The sequence below is a fragment of the Puma concolor genome, chromosome C2 (assembly GCF_028749965.1).
Source record: "Puma concolor isolate L17-30 chromosome C2, mPumCon1.1.hap2, whole genome shotgun sequence".
In the NCBI taxonomy this organism is placed as follows: Eukaryota; Metazoa; Chordata; class Mammalia; order Carnivora; family Felidae; genus Puma; species Puma concolor.
The window spans coordinates 22,082,991-22,099,205 of record NC_141675.1 but is presented as its reverse complement, the minus strand read 5'-3'; the positions used below and the strand labels follow the sequence as shown (position 1 = coordinate 22,099,205).

At 42.7% G+C, this 16,215-nt stretch overlaps 1 protein-coding gene and 1 pseudogene across 3 annotated transcripts in view; one reads left to right on the top strand and one right to left on the bottom strand.

Moving 5' to 3' along the window:
- KAT2B (lysine acetyltransferase 2B) overlaps positions 1-16,215 on the top strand; it is a 105,359-nt gene that overhangs the window by 29,010 nt on the left and 60,134 nt on the right. For all 3 annotated transcript variants that reach the window (XM_086674202.1, XM_086674201.1, XM_086674203.1), the window contains exon 2: positions 4,383-4,509. In XM_086674202.1, coding sequence (XP_086530328.1) covers positions 4,383-4,509 — 127 coding nt within the window. The remainder of the gene's footprint in view (positions 1-4,382; positions 4,510-16,215) is intronic.
- Positions 707-3,007, bottom strand: LOC112849349 (small ribosomal subunit protein eS27-like pseudogene; annotated as a pseudogene).

Below are 16,215 nucleotides of genomic sequence, written 5' to 3'. Positions count from 1 at the left end.
ATGTAGTAGTGCTCAGTGTTTGAAGAATGAATACGTAGCCAGTGCATGAGTCAGTAGGAAAGGTTCACATTCTGTCTATTCTTTTCCCTCTGCATTCTTCCCACCCACCGTCCAAATACAGAGAAAACATTCCCCGTTAGCATTGTCTTCTGAGATAATCCATTCCCAACACTGCCTTAGCTACGGCGTGATCCCATGGATTTCAGCCCCAAGCACAGTATGGAGAGATTTACCTGTAGACTCATACCTTTGAACTGCGGAGTAGTGTTTTGTCAAGGCTGATGCCTCTTGTAGAGGTGAAGTACATAGGCTAGAAATACTTTTGGATCAGTTCAGAGCAAGTTGGCTTCTCAGGCTTCCTCATAATGAAGGAAATTCATGTCTCACTGGGTCACTGTCTCTCTGAGAATCTGGAGTTACCGCTGCTGGCAGTGGTTAGTCTTACTCTGGTCCATGCAGAGTTCCTGCTAGTTTTCCTGCCTTCCCATAGACAACCTGCCAAAGAAGGAGACGTAGGCTGTCGTTGCTAATGTGCCCAGATGCAAAATCCATCGTTTGTCAAAAGCTAAAGTGAATGAGGACAGAATCCCAGATTACATAATTCCTTGGGGTTTTGAACTTGTTATTACCCACCTGATCTCTAGCCTAAAGTTAATCTTGGGCCTTAGTAAGTGATAAAACTCTTTTTTTTTTTTTTTTTTGAACGTATGCAAAATCTGTTTATTGGGATAGTTCCCCGCTCACGTTGACTCAGGGTGCACTTAGTGCTACTTCCGTCTGAAGGAGCATCCTTCCGTGAGCCTTGCTTTTCCTCCTGTCAGCTGGCACAGAATGGTGGAGCAGCCCACACACAGCACCACTGTCTGTGCATGGCTGAACACGGTGGTGATTTTGTAGCACCCCGGGCACTTCACGTCCATGAAGTAGGAGTTGGGGCTCTGTACCAGGCGCTTCTTCTTGTGTTTCCTCTCCTCTTCTTCCAGGGATGGGTGCAGGAGGTCCTTCGCGAGGGGCATGTTCTTGTGGGCAGGTTGTCACTGCCAGAAAGGCTAAGTGATGAAACTCTTAACGAGACAACTTGGCATCTTTTGGTAGTTTCAGAAGAATCCTTTGTTCTGTTGCTGGGCCTTGGTTAAGGTATTAGACTAGAGTTCCTTTGTATCTAGATAAGCAAAGAGATTTATAAATTCTGGAATGTATGAGTAGTTATTGTGCTTCCCTGTGTAATAGAATAATGCATAGTTGATCCTGGATTGGAAGTTAAAAGTGAAAGGAAATTGGATTATTTGCTCACATAAGCTAATGACAGAAAAATGGATGCCTCTATGAGTGATGCTAAAGGAAAAGAGAAAGTGGGAAGGCTTTACACAAATGAGGAAAGGAAAAAATGAAAGAAACAAATGAGTTTGGAGACATCTTGCCTCATGTCCTTGTGTTCTGTCCCTATCCCTGTTTCAAGCCCAGAGGATCCTGTTGGAGAGGGAGACACGACAGCTGAAGTCCTTCTTACTGCCTCTGAGGCTTTGCAGGATTCCTCCTACTTCCAGCTCAGCTCTTTCCTTTGCTCACTGTGCTCTAGCCATGCTGGTCTTTGCTTTTTGTTGATCAAGGCAGCCACTCTTGACTTTGCTTTATTTCCTCTGTCTGGGATATTCTTCCACCAGACATCTAATGGTCGCCTCCCTCTGCTCCTTCAAGTCTTTGCTTTATTGCTCCTTTCTCAAAAAGGCTACTTAAAATTGCAGATTCTATCCTGTCCTTTCCCCCACCCCCTCTCCCATCTCTTCATCTTTCCTTCCATAGCACTGTCACTTTCTAATATACTATATACTTCGTTAATTTGTGTTGCCTGTTTGCCCCATCCGTCATCACCAGGAGGGCAGGATCTTTAGTTCTTTCCTTCTATACTTAGCAGAAGTACTTGGCACAGAGTAGGCCCTCAATACATACTGTTCAATGAATGACTCAATATGCATAGTAGTTCTTTGGCTTGGAATTTAGTTCTACAAACTGAAAGGCTTTGGGCCATTGCTATTTTTCCTTTTAGATTTATCCTGCTGTATTTAATCGGTTTGTTGGGACTACTATTGTCATCATTTTTCTTTTTCTACCAAGAGTTTTTTTTTTTTTTTTTTTGGAAAGGGCAGCTGCTCAGAGAAGCCAGAGGCCGTGGGAGTCCCTTGGGTAGCTATTCCACTGCTAGGAGAGGAATGGTCCACAATGGGGGTGTTTTCCTCCATCCCTACAAAGATTATAGGGATGCTTTCTTGGGTGGAAGTTGTCATGAGAGCCCTTCTCAAAAACATGGCTCTTTGAGACCTTTCCAGTCTCTGAAGAAGTGGCTGGCTCATTATAGGGAATTTCACGGCCCAGTTCAGCTTAGTAAGTGAAGAGTAGGGTTTGATAGTCAGATCCTTCCTGATGCCTGGCCAAACATAAGAGGGTTGCTTGAGCTACTACTCATTGGGGGTTGTGCTGTTAAGCTGCTGTTTTTGGTCTTCCTTCTCCATCCTCATGGATGATAAAATGTGATAAAATGTGAGAAGCAGTCAGGCTGGGCTTGCCAACGTTCGCAGGGCCCACTGCAAAGGACTTATCTTCAAAAGCATAGGGTCTTATCTGTAGAAACACGTTTTCCTTCTTTCACCTTGGCCCTTCTTGCCTTGCCAGTTATGTATTCTTTCATTTCTTATTCTCCTATATGTGTACACACTTCAGAAACTGCCCCTGTCTTGGAGAATTTTCTGTGTGAGGTTAAGGTAGCAGCCTTTCTCCAATTTTCTACAAATTAGACTTCTACTAACTTCAGCTATCTGCTATGGGGTTTGTGGGCTGGCGGGTGGGAGGTGGTGGGAAGCGGGAAGAAAAAAATCTCTGATCAAAGATCGAACACAAAGCCTGAGCACAAAAATTTATGCGATGTTTTGTAGACCAGTGCTACCCAAAGAAGTAGAATGTGAACCACATATGTAATTTTAAATGTTCCAGTAGCCACATTAAAAAAGTAAAAAGAGGGGCGCCTGGGTGGCGCAGTCGGTTAAGCGTCCGACTTCAGCCAGGTCACGATCTCGCGGTCCGTGAGTTCGAGCCCCGCGTCAGGCTCTGGGCTGATGGCTCAGAGCCTGGAGCCTGTTTCCAATTCTGTGTCTCCCTCTCTCTCTGCCCCTCCCCCGTTCATGCTGTCTCTCTCTGTCCCAAAAATAAACAAACGTTGAAAAAAAAAAAAATTTATAAAAAAAAAAAATAAAAAAAATAAATAAAAAATAAAAAAGTAAAAAGAAACAGGTCAAATGAATTTTAATATCTTTTATTTAACTCCATGCACCTAAAATATTAATGTTTCAACATGTAACCAGTGTGAACATTAATAATGCGATATTTTATTTTTGCATTAGTGTTTTAAATCTGGTATGTAAATCTGCAGCACATTTCAGTTTGGACTAGCTACATTTCAAGTGCTCAACAGTCACATGTGGCTAGTGGTTACATATTGGACAGTGTACATAGAAGGCTCTCACCCGCAATCAGCCAGCTATGTTTCATGCTATTTTTACATTTGAAAATAGTTGATATCTTTCTATCCCTCGTCCTACATTTTATAACCCAAGTCACTATAAAAAGGCTAGATTGTATTCACTGTTCTCAAAGAAGGTAGGGGAATGTGGAGAGTATGGAAGATATCTAGTAAGTGTTGCCAAAATAATAAATAATAGTGTTGCAGTTCAGGAAACCTCAGAAATATCACAAGTAGAAATCCCAGACTACACGGTGAGACCCTCTCTCTTTCTAAAGCTGGAGCCTACTTGGAAGGACTTAGAAGCCAGCAAATGTGGCTTCCCCTGGGCGTGTCCCTCCTCAAGTCCTTAAGATTGCTAACTTCCTCAGTTTCGTGGGTTTCCTTTCTGGTCCTTGGGACAGAGTTGCAGCGGGGAGGGGTGGGGGGGTGGGGTGGGGGGGGTGGGGGGGCCTTCGAACCTGCAAGGCTCAATCATGGCCAAGGCCCCGGCTGTGTTCCAGGTACCTCAGGAATCTGGCCTGTTGCCTCGGGAAGCTTTCTGCATGGATTCCTTAGGAACTGACCACTCCATGGACATTTGCTTGGGGCAATGGTACCAAAGTGTATGGGTCTGCTGTCTGAGCTGCAGCACTCACATTCCAGCCAGCAGAAAAGAAACAAACAAAAAAACTACAAAAACACAAAATGCCTGGATCAAACACTCCCTTTGCCTTTTTCTCTGTTTTTTTGTTTCTTGTGCATATATTGAAAGTTACAAAGTCAGGAGCGGGGAGGATAGCTGTCCTGTAACTAGTGTGTATTGATCTCACGTAAAATGTTGAGTCCATTGCTGCTTGTTACATGATTTTCTCTATTCCTTTTTTAGGCCGAGGAGTCTTGTAAATGTAATGGCTGGAAAAACCCCAACCCTTCTCCTACTCCCCCCAGAGCTGATCTGCAGCAAATAATTGTCAGTCTAACAGAATCCTGCCGGAGTTGTAGCCATGCCCTAGGTGAGTTCCTAAATCTTCAAGGGAACGTGAACGATGTCCTCGTTGCCTGAAAGTTCTAACTTACTGAATTCCGTGGGTTAACCAAACTCGCATGCTATTTACCTCTTTTTGAGGCAGTAACAAAAGAGTCTATTTAGTCTCATGAATTTGCTTAATGTGAGACAAGCTCTGCACTGTTTGCACTGAGTCCTTATCCATCTCTCCCCCCTTCCCTAAGAGCTGGGTTCCACTGGGGGATTGCTGGATAAGATGGACCACGGCCATTGAGCGGCTTAGAATAGAGTGTAATGTGTCCTCATTCATTCTGATGGGAGCCTGAAGGTCTTTGAGCTAATCGTTATTGTTATTTTTATTATTTTATTTTCTGATTCCTTGAACTTGCTGGAAGTGCTTCATTTTATCTTTATATTGTTTATTTTCTTGCATCTGGTAGCTCTTTCTTCACTGGGGTTGTGTTTGGTGAATGTTTACTTGTGTTCTCCCTTTCAACTTTCTTATCTATCCCTGGCAAGATAATCATTGTCAGTTTGGAAAGATAGGCTCTGCCAGAGTTACTCAACTGAACTGTGCTAATATGTTCTTGTCTCGATACTCGTTTTAAGATAAAATTTTAAAAATTGTATTTGGTTTGGGTAGATAAAAGTTAACGGGTAGTTTTCCCTAGATATTAAAATTCTAGTTCATAAAGGACCATCTTGGAATATTATACTTACTTTTTCCGCTTTGGTTATCCAGTCTCCCGGAGAACGTCTTGCATGTTCAGTTTACTGTCCAGGGTTGTTCTGGGCAGAGCCTGGTCACTGAAGCGGTTTTTTCCCCCTGACCATTTGTAAGTAGGTGGCTTCTTTTTGACATCATCTTTCTTTCGAGCTTCCTGGTGATATGAAACAGTGCAGCATCAGCCTTCAAGGTAGCATGATGTCAGGCCGAGTCTGAAGTTTTATTTTGTACTCAGCTGGAGAGTATTTCAATCCTTACAGAGCAGAAAAGTAGATAATGTGATCCTCCCAGGAAGTTACTGCACTGAAGTAACCTTCTGAGAAAGGAAATAGAGAACATTGATCTCACAAAAGAAATAAACATACCATAAACACATAATTACATCATTGTATAACTGGTGTCTGAAATAATGTAAGTTGTGATTTTTGAAAAAACCAGTGCAAAGGATGGATTCCAAGAGTTACAGAAACACCTTTGCTTATAACTTACCTTTTCCACAATTGATCCCAGAGCGAGTGCCCTTTAGAATTTGCCTCAGGAAATATGATGCAATAAAAAGCTGGCTCAGGAACTTCTTAAGCACTGTGCTTGAACTGTATTTGGTATTGATTGGGAAATCCAATTATCTTACATCAATTAACATTTAAAAACAGAGCCTTCTTTCTTAGCTGAGCAGATTGTCTCCATTCTGAGCATGTAAACACACATGAATGCCCAAAGGCAGAAATGGCCTTTTACAAAGAAAAGCTAACTTTGTTCCCTTTTATATTTCTCAACTAGCTTTGAAAACAAATACCCTTATTTGATACACAATCAAGAATAGGGAAAAAAGTACATATCCTTTGACCTGGCAGATCCATGCCAGAAATTTAACCTATTTGTAAATCAAGATGTGTCCTCAAAACTAAAAGAACATTATTACAGCTTTATTCATGATATTAAAAGACTAGAAACAACTTAAGTATCCCAGAGTAGGAGATAATTGCTTGAATCATGACAATCTATATTATAAAATTCAATATGGCTATTAAAAATGATGTATTTTCCAATATGGAAAGACATTCTTAACATATCATTAATGAAAAAAGCAAGTCATAAAGTAGCTTAATTGGAGCTTTTATAATTTAGGACTTAAGGATCCACCAGCCCAAGATAAAATCTTGGTTCTACAACCAGTAGCTGTGAGTGGGGCATGTTATTCAGTTTACCTGGAGCTCCATTTTCTCAGCTCTGAAACCGAGTTAGTAACAGTATTGATATCATAGGATTGTTGTGAGGATTAAGTGAGATAAAACATAAAAATTTTAGATCAGTACCTGGCAAATTAATGCATTACTCTTAGCTCTTCTTGCTGTTAGTGGTAGTATTACCATACTCCCAGAGTTCTTGAACTTCGGCCAACAGATAGGAGTTCTGCTTAGCTTAAATAAGAAAACAGTGTTTATAAGAAGGTAGCTTCCAGAAGCTGAAAACACAGGGAGACCCAGTTTTAGTCTTGTTCAGGGATCTCAGCTGCAGAAATCTGTGGGCCTTCTGTCCAGGACACCCCCACTGGATGATTCAGCTCCATCTGCCCAGCCCCCGGGAGTATCAGCTTAGGAAGATTTACATCCCTGGAGGATAGGATCCGATTGGTGTAGCATCTGTCACGTGCCCAGCCCTCCGCTGCACCCTTCGAGAACTGCATGGAAGGTGGTCATTCCCACGAAGGCATGCTGACTTAAGAATGGCATCATGAGTATAATCTCATTTTATCAGTTTAGAAGATATGACATATTTTTTTTTCAATATATGCTAACAGGAAAGGATCTGGAAGGATTATGTTGAGTTGCTGACAGTGATTTTCTCACGGTATTGAGGTTGTTGGTGTTTTAAAAATACTTTTCCTCGTCTCTGTCCTTTCCCTTCCCACCCCGTTTACCTCTGTCTCTCTTCAGTGTGCTTTTCTAAAATTGAAATGTCTGTACATTTTCAAATGCTCTTAGAATTATTGGCAGAATCTCACAGTTTATTTTTTGGTCTTAGTATCAGAGTATTTTGCCAGAGTATTTAAATCAAGTTCCACACGTATTTTCCTATTTATGCAGATTAAATTATGCCAACAGTAGAGATTAGGGTATAAGGAATTCTGTTAGAAATGATGGCCTGAATTCTCAAATATATTTAAATTTGTGTACACCATTCTGATTCCACAGTCACTATGCTGAGCCTGGTGGATTTAGTCCCCAGTGATCATGCACATGTTTCAACGTGTAACATTCCCGTGCTTATCAACACATAACCTTCAGGCTTATCGATTGAGATGATGTCTGTTCTGTTGCTTTGCTGTCCGATACTGTTTGGTTCAGCCATACATTTTCTTTTGACAGTGAGCTCTGGTTTCATGCGGTCTCCTGACAGTTACTGCCCTCCCAGGTGTCCTTGGCCTGTCATTGGACACTCTTCCCTGTCTCCTGGGTACAAAACATAGGACTGACAGTCTGGCCGAGTGGAAAGAACGTTCAGTTGTGAATTAGGAAACCAGAATTCTAGGCCTGGCACAGCACTTTCCCAATCCCTTTGTGATTCAGAGTTTTCATCCACAGAATAAAATGGTTAGTCTAGACCCATGCTGTGCAACGTTATAGCTACTTGCTACTTGAGTTAGTGAGCACTCGAAATATAGCTACTCCAAATTAAGATGAGCTGTACATATAAAATACGTGCCAGATTTTGAAAGGTTAGTATGAAAAAAGGTAAGATGAGCTGTCTCATTAATAGTGATTATATGTTGAAATGGTATTTTAAGTATATTGGGTTAATAAAATATATTATTAAAATTAATTTCACCTGTTTCTTTTTCCAATGGAAAATGGTCTTCCAAATGGAAGACTTAAAATTACACCTGTGGTTCACATTATATTTCCTTTGGATAGCGCTGGCCTGGCAACATTCGAGTCCATTGTCTGAAATTATTTGTCATTTGAGATTGGGACAGTCAAGTTCAGATTACAGAAATTTAACAAAGCACTTCATTGGCCCAAACATTTCTCCTTATTTTAGTATTAATAAAAGTTCCTTATTTGGGGATTGCTTATTTGATTGAATAGCAGTCTGCTTCTATGATCGGGAAGGAGGAAATGCTCCATTGTGATCAAACACAATTGGAATTTTTGTTGTCATTTTGAAGTTCATTGTTCTGACCTCTGCCAGGATACACTGATTATTAAATTTGACTAATGATAGTTTTCTGCAGTTGTAAGTAGGAGGTTTTTGGTTACTGTTCCCCTGCCATCACTTTTTCCTGATAAAGACACATATATCACACAGATACACTCGTGTTTAAACATTACAATGGTAGAAATTGACAGTTCTTTTTTACTATGGTTACCTCTGCTTACTTGCTTATTTACAGTGGAAACTTTCTAAGGAAAGTAAAGACTAGCACTAACCAATTACACTAGAGCTTATTTTCTTGAATAGCATGAGGTATGAAGGGACTACCAGTGTTTTCCTCATGGACTAATTCAGACATTTAAATCATAGGTAAATCATTGACCCAACACGTTTTCTTCAGCCTTACCACACTGCACAGACCTCCACCACTTAATCACTTCTAGTTCCCATTTACGAATGTACTATATAGATGCCAAATGATAGAAATAGGGGGCCCAGCACACTTGACCCAGCCATCTGGGTCAAGTCAGCATGTTTCTCTGGCTGGGTGTTCTCCCTTTTGTTTTGTTTGTAAAGATTTTCTTTGTAAGTAATGTCTGCAGCCAACGTGGGGCTCAAACCAACAACCCCTAGATCAAGAGTCGCGTGCCCCACCGACTGAGCCAGCCAGGCCCCCTTGTGTTTCTAATGCTGTCTTTTACACATAGGTTTCAGAGTTGTCAGGAGCTGGGAGTCTGGTATACAGTAGGAGTTAAGGGGATAGATACATCTGGTAATTTTTTTTCTGCTCGCTTCATGTGAGTTACTTCTCCCTACCTTCCTTGGATCATGAAGTCCTTCCTGTTGCTTTTCTCGCCTGTGCCTCCTTCCAGCTTTCCCTGAATTCAGGTTTCTTCTCTGTAGCAGGAGCACCTGGAGTCCCCATCTCCATCCTTGTGCACTCAGCGTCCCAAGAAAGTAGTGATCTAATTTGAGCTAAGCGTTCTCGTGTTTAGCCCCTCTGAGCCTCCCATTATTCTCAGAGTGAAGTTCAGCTCTCGCTGAGGATTGTTGGGCCTCTGGCGTCTAGCCTTCACTGCCCGCCCCGTCTCTGCTGCATTTTGGCTACCAGGCTGGTCCATGTTCTCTGAAGGTCTTTTTTTTTTTTTTTTTTTTTTTTTTTTAATGCTTATTTATTTTTGAGAGAGAGCCTGTGAGCACACGCATATGCATGAGCTGGGTAGGGACAGAGAGGGGCCGGGGGAGGGGTGGGGGACAGAGGATCTGAAGCAGACTCTATGCTGATAACAGAGAGCCCGATGCAGGGCTCAAGCCCACACATTGTGAGATCCTGACCTGAGCCGAAGTTGGATTCTTAATTGACTGAGCCACCCAGGCGCCCCTCTGAAGGTTCTATTTTCTCCCACCTCTACTGTGGATGCAGAGGCTCACAACACCCGCAGTGCCTTTCCTTCGTTCTCCTCCAGGGGAACCCTGCTCACCCCCAAGGTTTGACTTGTCTAGAACTTGGTGGAGAGAATAAAGGCCTCTTGGAGCTGTACTGCGATGTTCCTTGCATAACTATAATTATTCTTAATCATACATCTAAGATATATAATAAATGATTATATAATATGTAACTATATAATAGTGTATTGTAGGCTTTCTGTAGTAGACTAAGGTTAAGTACTTTTTCTCTAGTTCCTAATATATTCAGTTCCTTGGGCATAATTGGGCTTATTCCTTCATTGATAAGCACTCACTGAATTCCTTAATATTAAAAAATGGCTGCTAGCATTTAGGGGAGCTTTCACAGTTTGAAATCTGTACCGCCACTGTCCAAAACAGTAGCCACTAGTCACGCGTGGCTAGCTTGAATTGAAAAACACTGAAGGTGTAAAACGCACACTGGTTTTGAAGACTTAGTATTATAGAAGAATGCAAACTATTAATAATTTTTTACACTGAGTGCATGTTGAATAATGTATATATTGAGCTAAATAAAATGTATTAATAAATTAATTTCACCCTTTTATTTATGTATTGTTTTTAATTTTTTTTAACATTTATTTATTTTTGAGAGACAGAGTGAGACAGAACTTGAACAGGGGAGGGGCAGAGAGAGAGGGAGACACAGAATCCGAAGCAGGCTCCAGGCTCCGAGCCATCAGCCCAGAGCCCGACGCGGGGCTCGAACTCACGAACCGTGAGATCATGACCTGAGCAGAAGTCAGATGCTTAACCAACTGAGCCACCCAGGCACCCCTAATTTCACCTTTTTAAAAGTGGCTGCTAGGGGCGCCTGGGTGGCGCAGTCGGTTAAGCGTCCGACTTCAGCCAGGTCACGATCTCGCGGTCCGTGAGTTTGAGCCCCGCGTCGGGCTCTGGGCTGATGGCTCAGAGCCTGGAGCCTGTTTCTGATTCTGTGTCTCCCTCTCTCTCTGCCCCTCCCCCGTTCATGCTCTGTCTCTCTCTGTCCCAAAAAAATAAATAAACGTTAAAAAAAAAAAAAATTTTAAAAGTGGCTGCTAGTGTACTTATATATACATATGTGTCTTATATTCTATATATATTGGACTGAACTCATCTAAAGGGCTCTTAATCTTAAACTTCTCTTTTTCTCCATCCAGATCTGAGATTACAAAAGAGGAAACCCCTTGTAAATTATAAACTTTTAGATGTTAGTCAATTCAGAAGGTTTCATTGAAGGAATCTGTTTTACCTCTTCTAGCTTTGACCTCAAATTCCCATGAGCAAAAAAAATATATTTGAACAGCTTACAAATGCTACGGGTGCTGTGCTGTTTGCTTTCTTTCCAGTCCAAGGAAGCGGAGACATGTTAGCCGCCCGCCCAGCTGCTGCCTGTTCACACTGCAGGGCATGTGAGGACGGGCAGGCTGTCCTCAAGAGAAGTGCAGGCCAGTGATGCACGGAGCCAGAGCTTAGAGAGGGTCACAGCACATGGTGACAGTGTGCTTCCTGTTCCCAGCAAGGCAACAGCTGCACCGTGATCCTTGGCAGCAGGCCTTTGGCAGGTCTCTCTGGGGCACCCTGGGTGTTGCACTGAGAGGTGCCAAGGTACATCCTCCTGGAGAGACATGAAGAGAGCAGACCCTGCCCCGCCAGTCTTCTGGCTCACACCTTCCCTCCGCTTCCCCCTGTCCTCTGCACACGATGGACCCTTGGGGAAACCTTGGCCCACCAGAAAGAGCAAGCTTTTCCCATAAGTAAAGGGTTGGCCAATTTTGGAAAATTATATCGATGCTCTGTGCCATGTCCTTGGAAGACTATTTGGAATGAAAACAGGGTCCTTTATATATGATTATTAAATTCCAAGTGAATGAAAGTTTTTTTTTTTTGGCGGGGGTGGGGATGGGGATGAAAGGTTTTTAAAAATCCGTTTATTGGGAAATAATTTCAAACCTATAGAGAAGTCATTAGACTAGTAACAAAGGACATCCCATATAGATTTTGCTCAGATTTACTTCAGATTTATGCCCGATTTCCTTTGTTATTTGCTCTCATATATGTATAAATATACATAGAGACTCACATATTTGAGTTTGTGTGTATTTTTTTAAGTTTATTTATTTTTGAGAGAGAGAGAGAGCACGAATGCATGCATGAGGGAAGGGACAGAGAGAAAGGGTAGAGAGAGAATCCCAAGCAGGCTCTGCACTGTCAGTGGAGCTCGACTGGAGCTCGAGCTCATGAATCATGAGATCATGACCTGAGCTGAAATCAAGAGTCAGAGGTCTCACTGATTGAGCCACCCAGGGGCTCCTGTGTGTATTTGTATATACATTTTTTTTCCCCCTGGACCATATGAAAATAAGTTGCATATATATACATCATGGCACTTTCCCCCTAAATACTACAATGTGTATTTACTAAAAATAAGGACGTTCTTTTACATAATCCCAGTTCAGTTACCAGCGTCAGTATATTTTAGCATTAATGTAATATTTTAATCTACCGTTTGTATTCTACTTTTATCAGTTGACCCCAACTGATATTGTCCTTCACATTAAGCACCCAGTCTAGAATCACGAGTGTGCTTAGCTGTCATGTGAAAGGAAAACAGTTTGCTCACAGTCAATACTTCCCGAACGCTTCTGGCACCAAATGTGTGGGCTTTTTCTCATCAGCAATACTCTGGCGCTCCAGTGGACAACTACAGGCTGTCTTGCAATTCTTAACTCAGTTCTGACGCTAATGGCCTTATAGTCAGTACAGACCCCACAGGTTGAGGGCTCGGTCCCCCACCTTCCTCCCACTTGAGATGCCAATGGCAAGTCCCAGTTTCACTTGTGTTTCTGACCAACTGGTTGTAAGCTGGAGATTCCCATGCCCCCCCTCCTGGGGTTGGATAATTTTCTAGAGTGACTCACAGATCTCAGGAAAACAGTTTCTTTGATTACTGGTTTATCATAAAAGGACGTTGTTCAGGGGTGCCCAGGTGGCCCAGTTGAGCATCCGACTCATGATTTCGGCTCAGGTCGTGATCTCACAGTTCATGAGTTCGAGCCCTGTGTCAGGCTCTGCACTGAGTGTGGAGCTTGCTTGGGATTCTGTGTCCCTCTCTGTCTCCTCTTCTCCTGCTTGTGCAGGCGCGCGCGCTCTCTCTCTCTCTCTTTCAATAAATAAATATTAAAAAACAAACCAAAACACTGGATTATAGTTCAGGGACAGCCAGTTGGAAGAGAGGTTGGAGGAAAGGAGCACGAAGCTCCAAGCACACTACTCTCCCAGCACCTTCCTTTTTGCACCAGCCTTGAAGCTCTCCAAACCCCTTCAGCTGGGGTTTTTATGGAGACTGCATTATATGGGCACGATTGATTAAAGCTTTGGCTACTAGTGATTAATTCAGCCTCCAGATCACTCCCCACCCCCATCATAGGTAGAGAAGGTGGGACTGAAAATTCCAACCCTTAGTCACTTATTTGGTTCCCCTGGCAATCAGCCCCCCCCATCCATAGGGACTTTCTAAAAGGTCAGTGACTTAAATTCAGGTGTGGTTGCAGAGGACTTGTTATGAATAACAAAAGATACTCCTTTCGCATTGTTGCTCTTATTACTTAGGAAATTCCAAGGGTTTTAGAAGCACAGTGGGGGGTGGGGAGGAAAAAGCACTGTGCCAGGACAGGGGACAAAGACTAAATATATATATTTTATTACAAGTTACAATTTCACAGCAGGTCCCTTTAGTTTCCTTTAATCAGGAACAGTTCCTCAGCTTTTTTTCTATATTATTTTGTTTTCTGTCTTTTATGACGTTGACATTTTGGTGGAGGAATGTTTTATATTTTAAAAACAAACCTGTTCGGCTGCCTTGGTGGTTCAGTTGGTTAGTGTCCTACTCTTGGTTTCTGGTCGTGATCCCAGAGTGGTGGGATCGGGCATGGAGCCTGCTTGAAATTCTCTCTTTCTCTCTCCTTCCCTCCTCTCGCTTGCTCTCTCTTTCTAAAATAAAAAAATAAAATAAATTAAGAACCTGTTAAAGAGCTAGGAGAAAATACATTTTTGTCATCTTCTGGTTATTTAGGGAAGACCTTTGCAAGCAAGGCCTTAAAGAAAGGCCTAACATAGATTTGACTTTATAAAAAATTTAAGATTCCTTTACAACCCACCCCAAACCGCAACAAAATCCAGGAGCATTTACAATGAACATGAAGGACTTAAAGCTCTTTCAAGGCAATGAGAAAAAGACCAACATCCTAAGAAAACCAGGCAGAGGACATGAATAGTGCTCAAAAGAACAAATACAAATGGCCAGTAACACGGAAAAACAAACACCTCCAAGGGCATTTCAGTGAATGCAAATCAAAGCAGTGGGGGACTCATTAATTTTCAAAAGGCTAATTTAATTACCGAGAATGATTCTTCACTGGAGGCAGGAGTGGGGGAAGGCACATTATGCTCTCACACTTGAGAGTCTGCATTGATGCAAACTTCCCTGGTGGGGGAAGCTAAACTAGGGAGCATATACAACAGCTTTATTTGTTTATTTTAAAGATTTTAGTTTTTTTTTTTTTTTTTTTAAAATTTTTTTTCAACGTTTATTTATTTTTGCGACAGAGAGAGACAGAGCATGAACGGGGGAGGGGCAGAGAGAGAGGGAGACACAGAATCGGAAACAGGCTCCAGGCTCTGAGCCATCAGCCCAGAGCCTGACGCGGGGCTCGAACTCACGGACCGCGAGATCGTGACCTGGCTGAAGTCGGACGCTTAACCGACTGCGCCACCCAGGCGCCCCAAGATTTTAGTTTTTTATTAAAAATTGTTTAATGTGTATTTATTTTTGAAAGAGAGTGTGTGAGTGGAGGAGGGGCAGAGAGAGAGAGAGAGAGAGAGAGGGAGAGAGAGGGAGAGAGGGAGGGAGAGGGAGAGAGGGAGGGAGAGGGAGAGGGAGACACAGAATCTGAAGCAGTCTCCAGGCTCTGAGCTGTCAGCACAGATCCCAATGCAGGGCTTGAATACACAGAGCTTCGAGATCATGACCTGAGCTGAAGTCAGACATCTAACCAACTGAACCACCCAGGGGCCCCTGAAGATTTTATTTTTAGGTAATCTCTACAGTCAACATGGGACTCAGACTTGCAACCCTGAGATCAAGAGTTGCATGTTTTACCATCCGAGGCAGCCAGGGGCCCCTACAAAAGCTTTAAATAGCAATGATTCAGCCTTACGAGTTCTGTGGCAGATTAACTGCTATAGATTTGTACAACGTAGTTTACAGATTTTTACTTTTATTTTTATTTTTTAGTAATGCGCTTCCAAACTGAAGCACAGATTGCTTTCCAAATTGAAAGAAGGGTTTTTTTCAATTATGACTGACCGTTTTTAGTTAAATATGAGTTGATTGTCAGTATAGTAAATAGTTTAGCTTTGTAGTTAGAGTGAAGTGCACCTGGGTGTTTGCATGGGTTGGGGTTGATTGTGGGCTCCTGAGTAAGTCCTGTCCACTTCTGGTCAGCAGCCACAAGGAGTCAGTCTTTGGATTTGGTAGGGAAGGGGTTGTTTGAAGAAAGTGGTGTTTTAGGAAGGGTGTCCCGGGAGAGAGAAAACAGTCTGGGCTATTTTGGTACTCTAGGCTTGAGATCCCAATGACCAGCAAGGTAGGGACAGGGAAAAGTGGTTACTCTGAGAGACAGTGAGAGGAAGCTCGCCTGAATCTGGGGGCTGGTTTCACCCCACACCCACCCTTATTCTCAGAGGAAGAGATACCGACCCTCTTGTGCTGCAAATGTTAGCCCCATTTGCCGGGCACAGCCTTTCCCCTTTCCCTCCCTCCTTCTGGAAAACTTGCTGTTCCATTTAACCCACAGGCCTCCCAGTCTTCAGCTCCTTAGTCCTTTGTGCTTTGGCTTACACACAGAGCTTTGAGGAGAGATCATGGATTTCATTATGGGCAGAATCAGCAGGAAAGAAATTTCCTCGGGTCTTACTTTTTTTTTTTTTTTTTTCCCATAAACCTTGACATTTCTTTTTTTTTTTTTTTTTTAATTTTTTTTTTTTAACATTTATTTATTTTTGGGACAGAGAGAGACAGAGCATGAACGGGGGAGGGGCAGAGAGAGAGGGAGACACAGAATCGGAAACAGGCTCCAGGCTCTGAGCCATCAGCCCAGAGCCCGACGCGGGGCTCGAACTCCCGGACCGCGAGATCGTGACCTGGCTGAAATCGGACGCTTAACCGACTGCGCCACCCAGGCGCCCCGGGTCTTACTTTTTAAGCATTTTAATGTCTCTTTTTCAGAATACGCTGGATGATGGTTCTAAACAGTGGTTTTCAAACTGTAGAGCCCCAGCAAGGGGAGGGGATGCCCCCAAGCTCGCCTTCTGATAGTA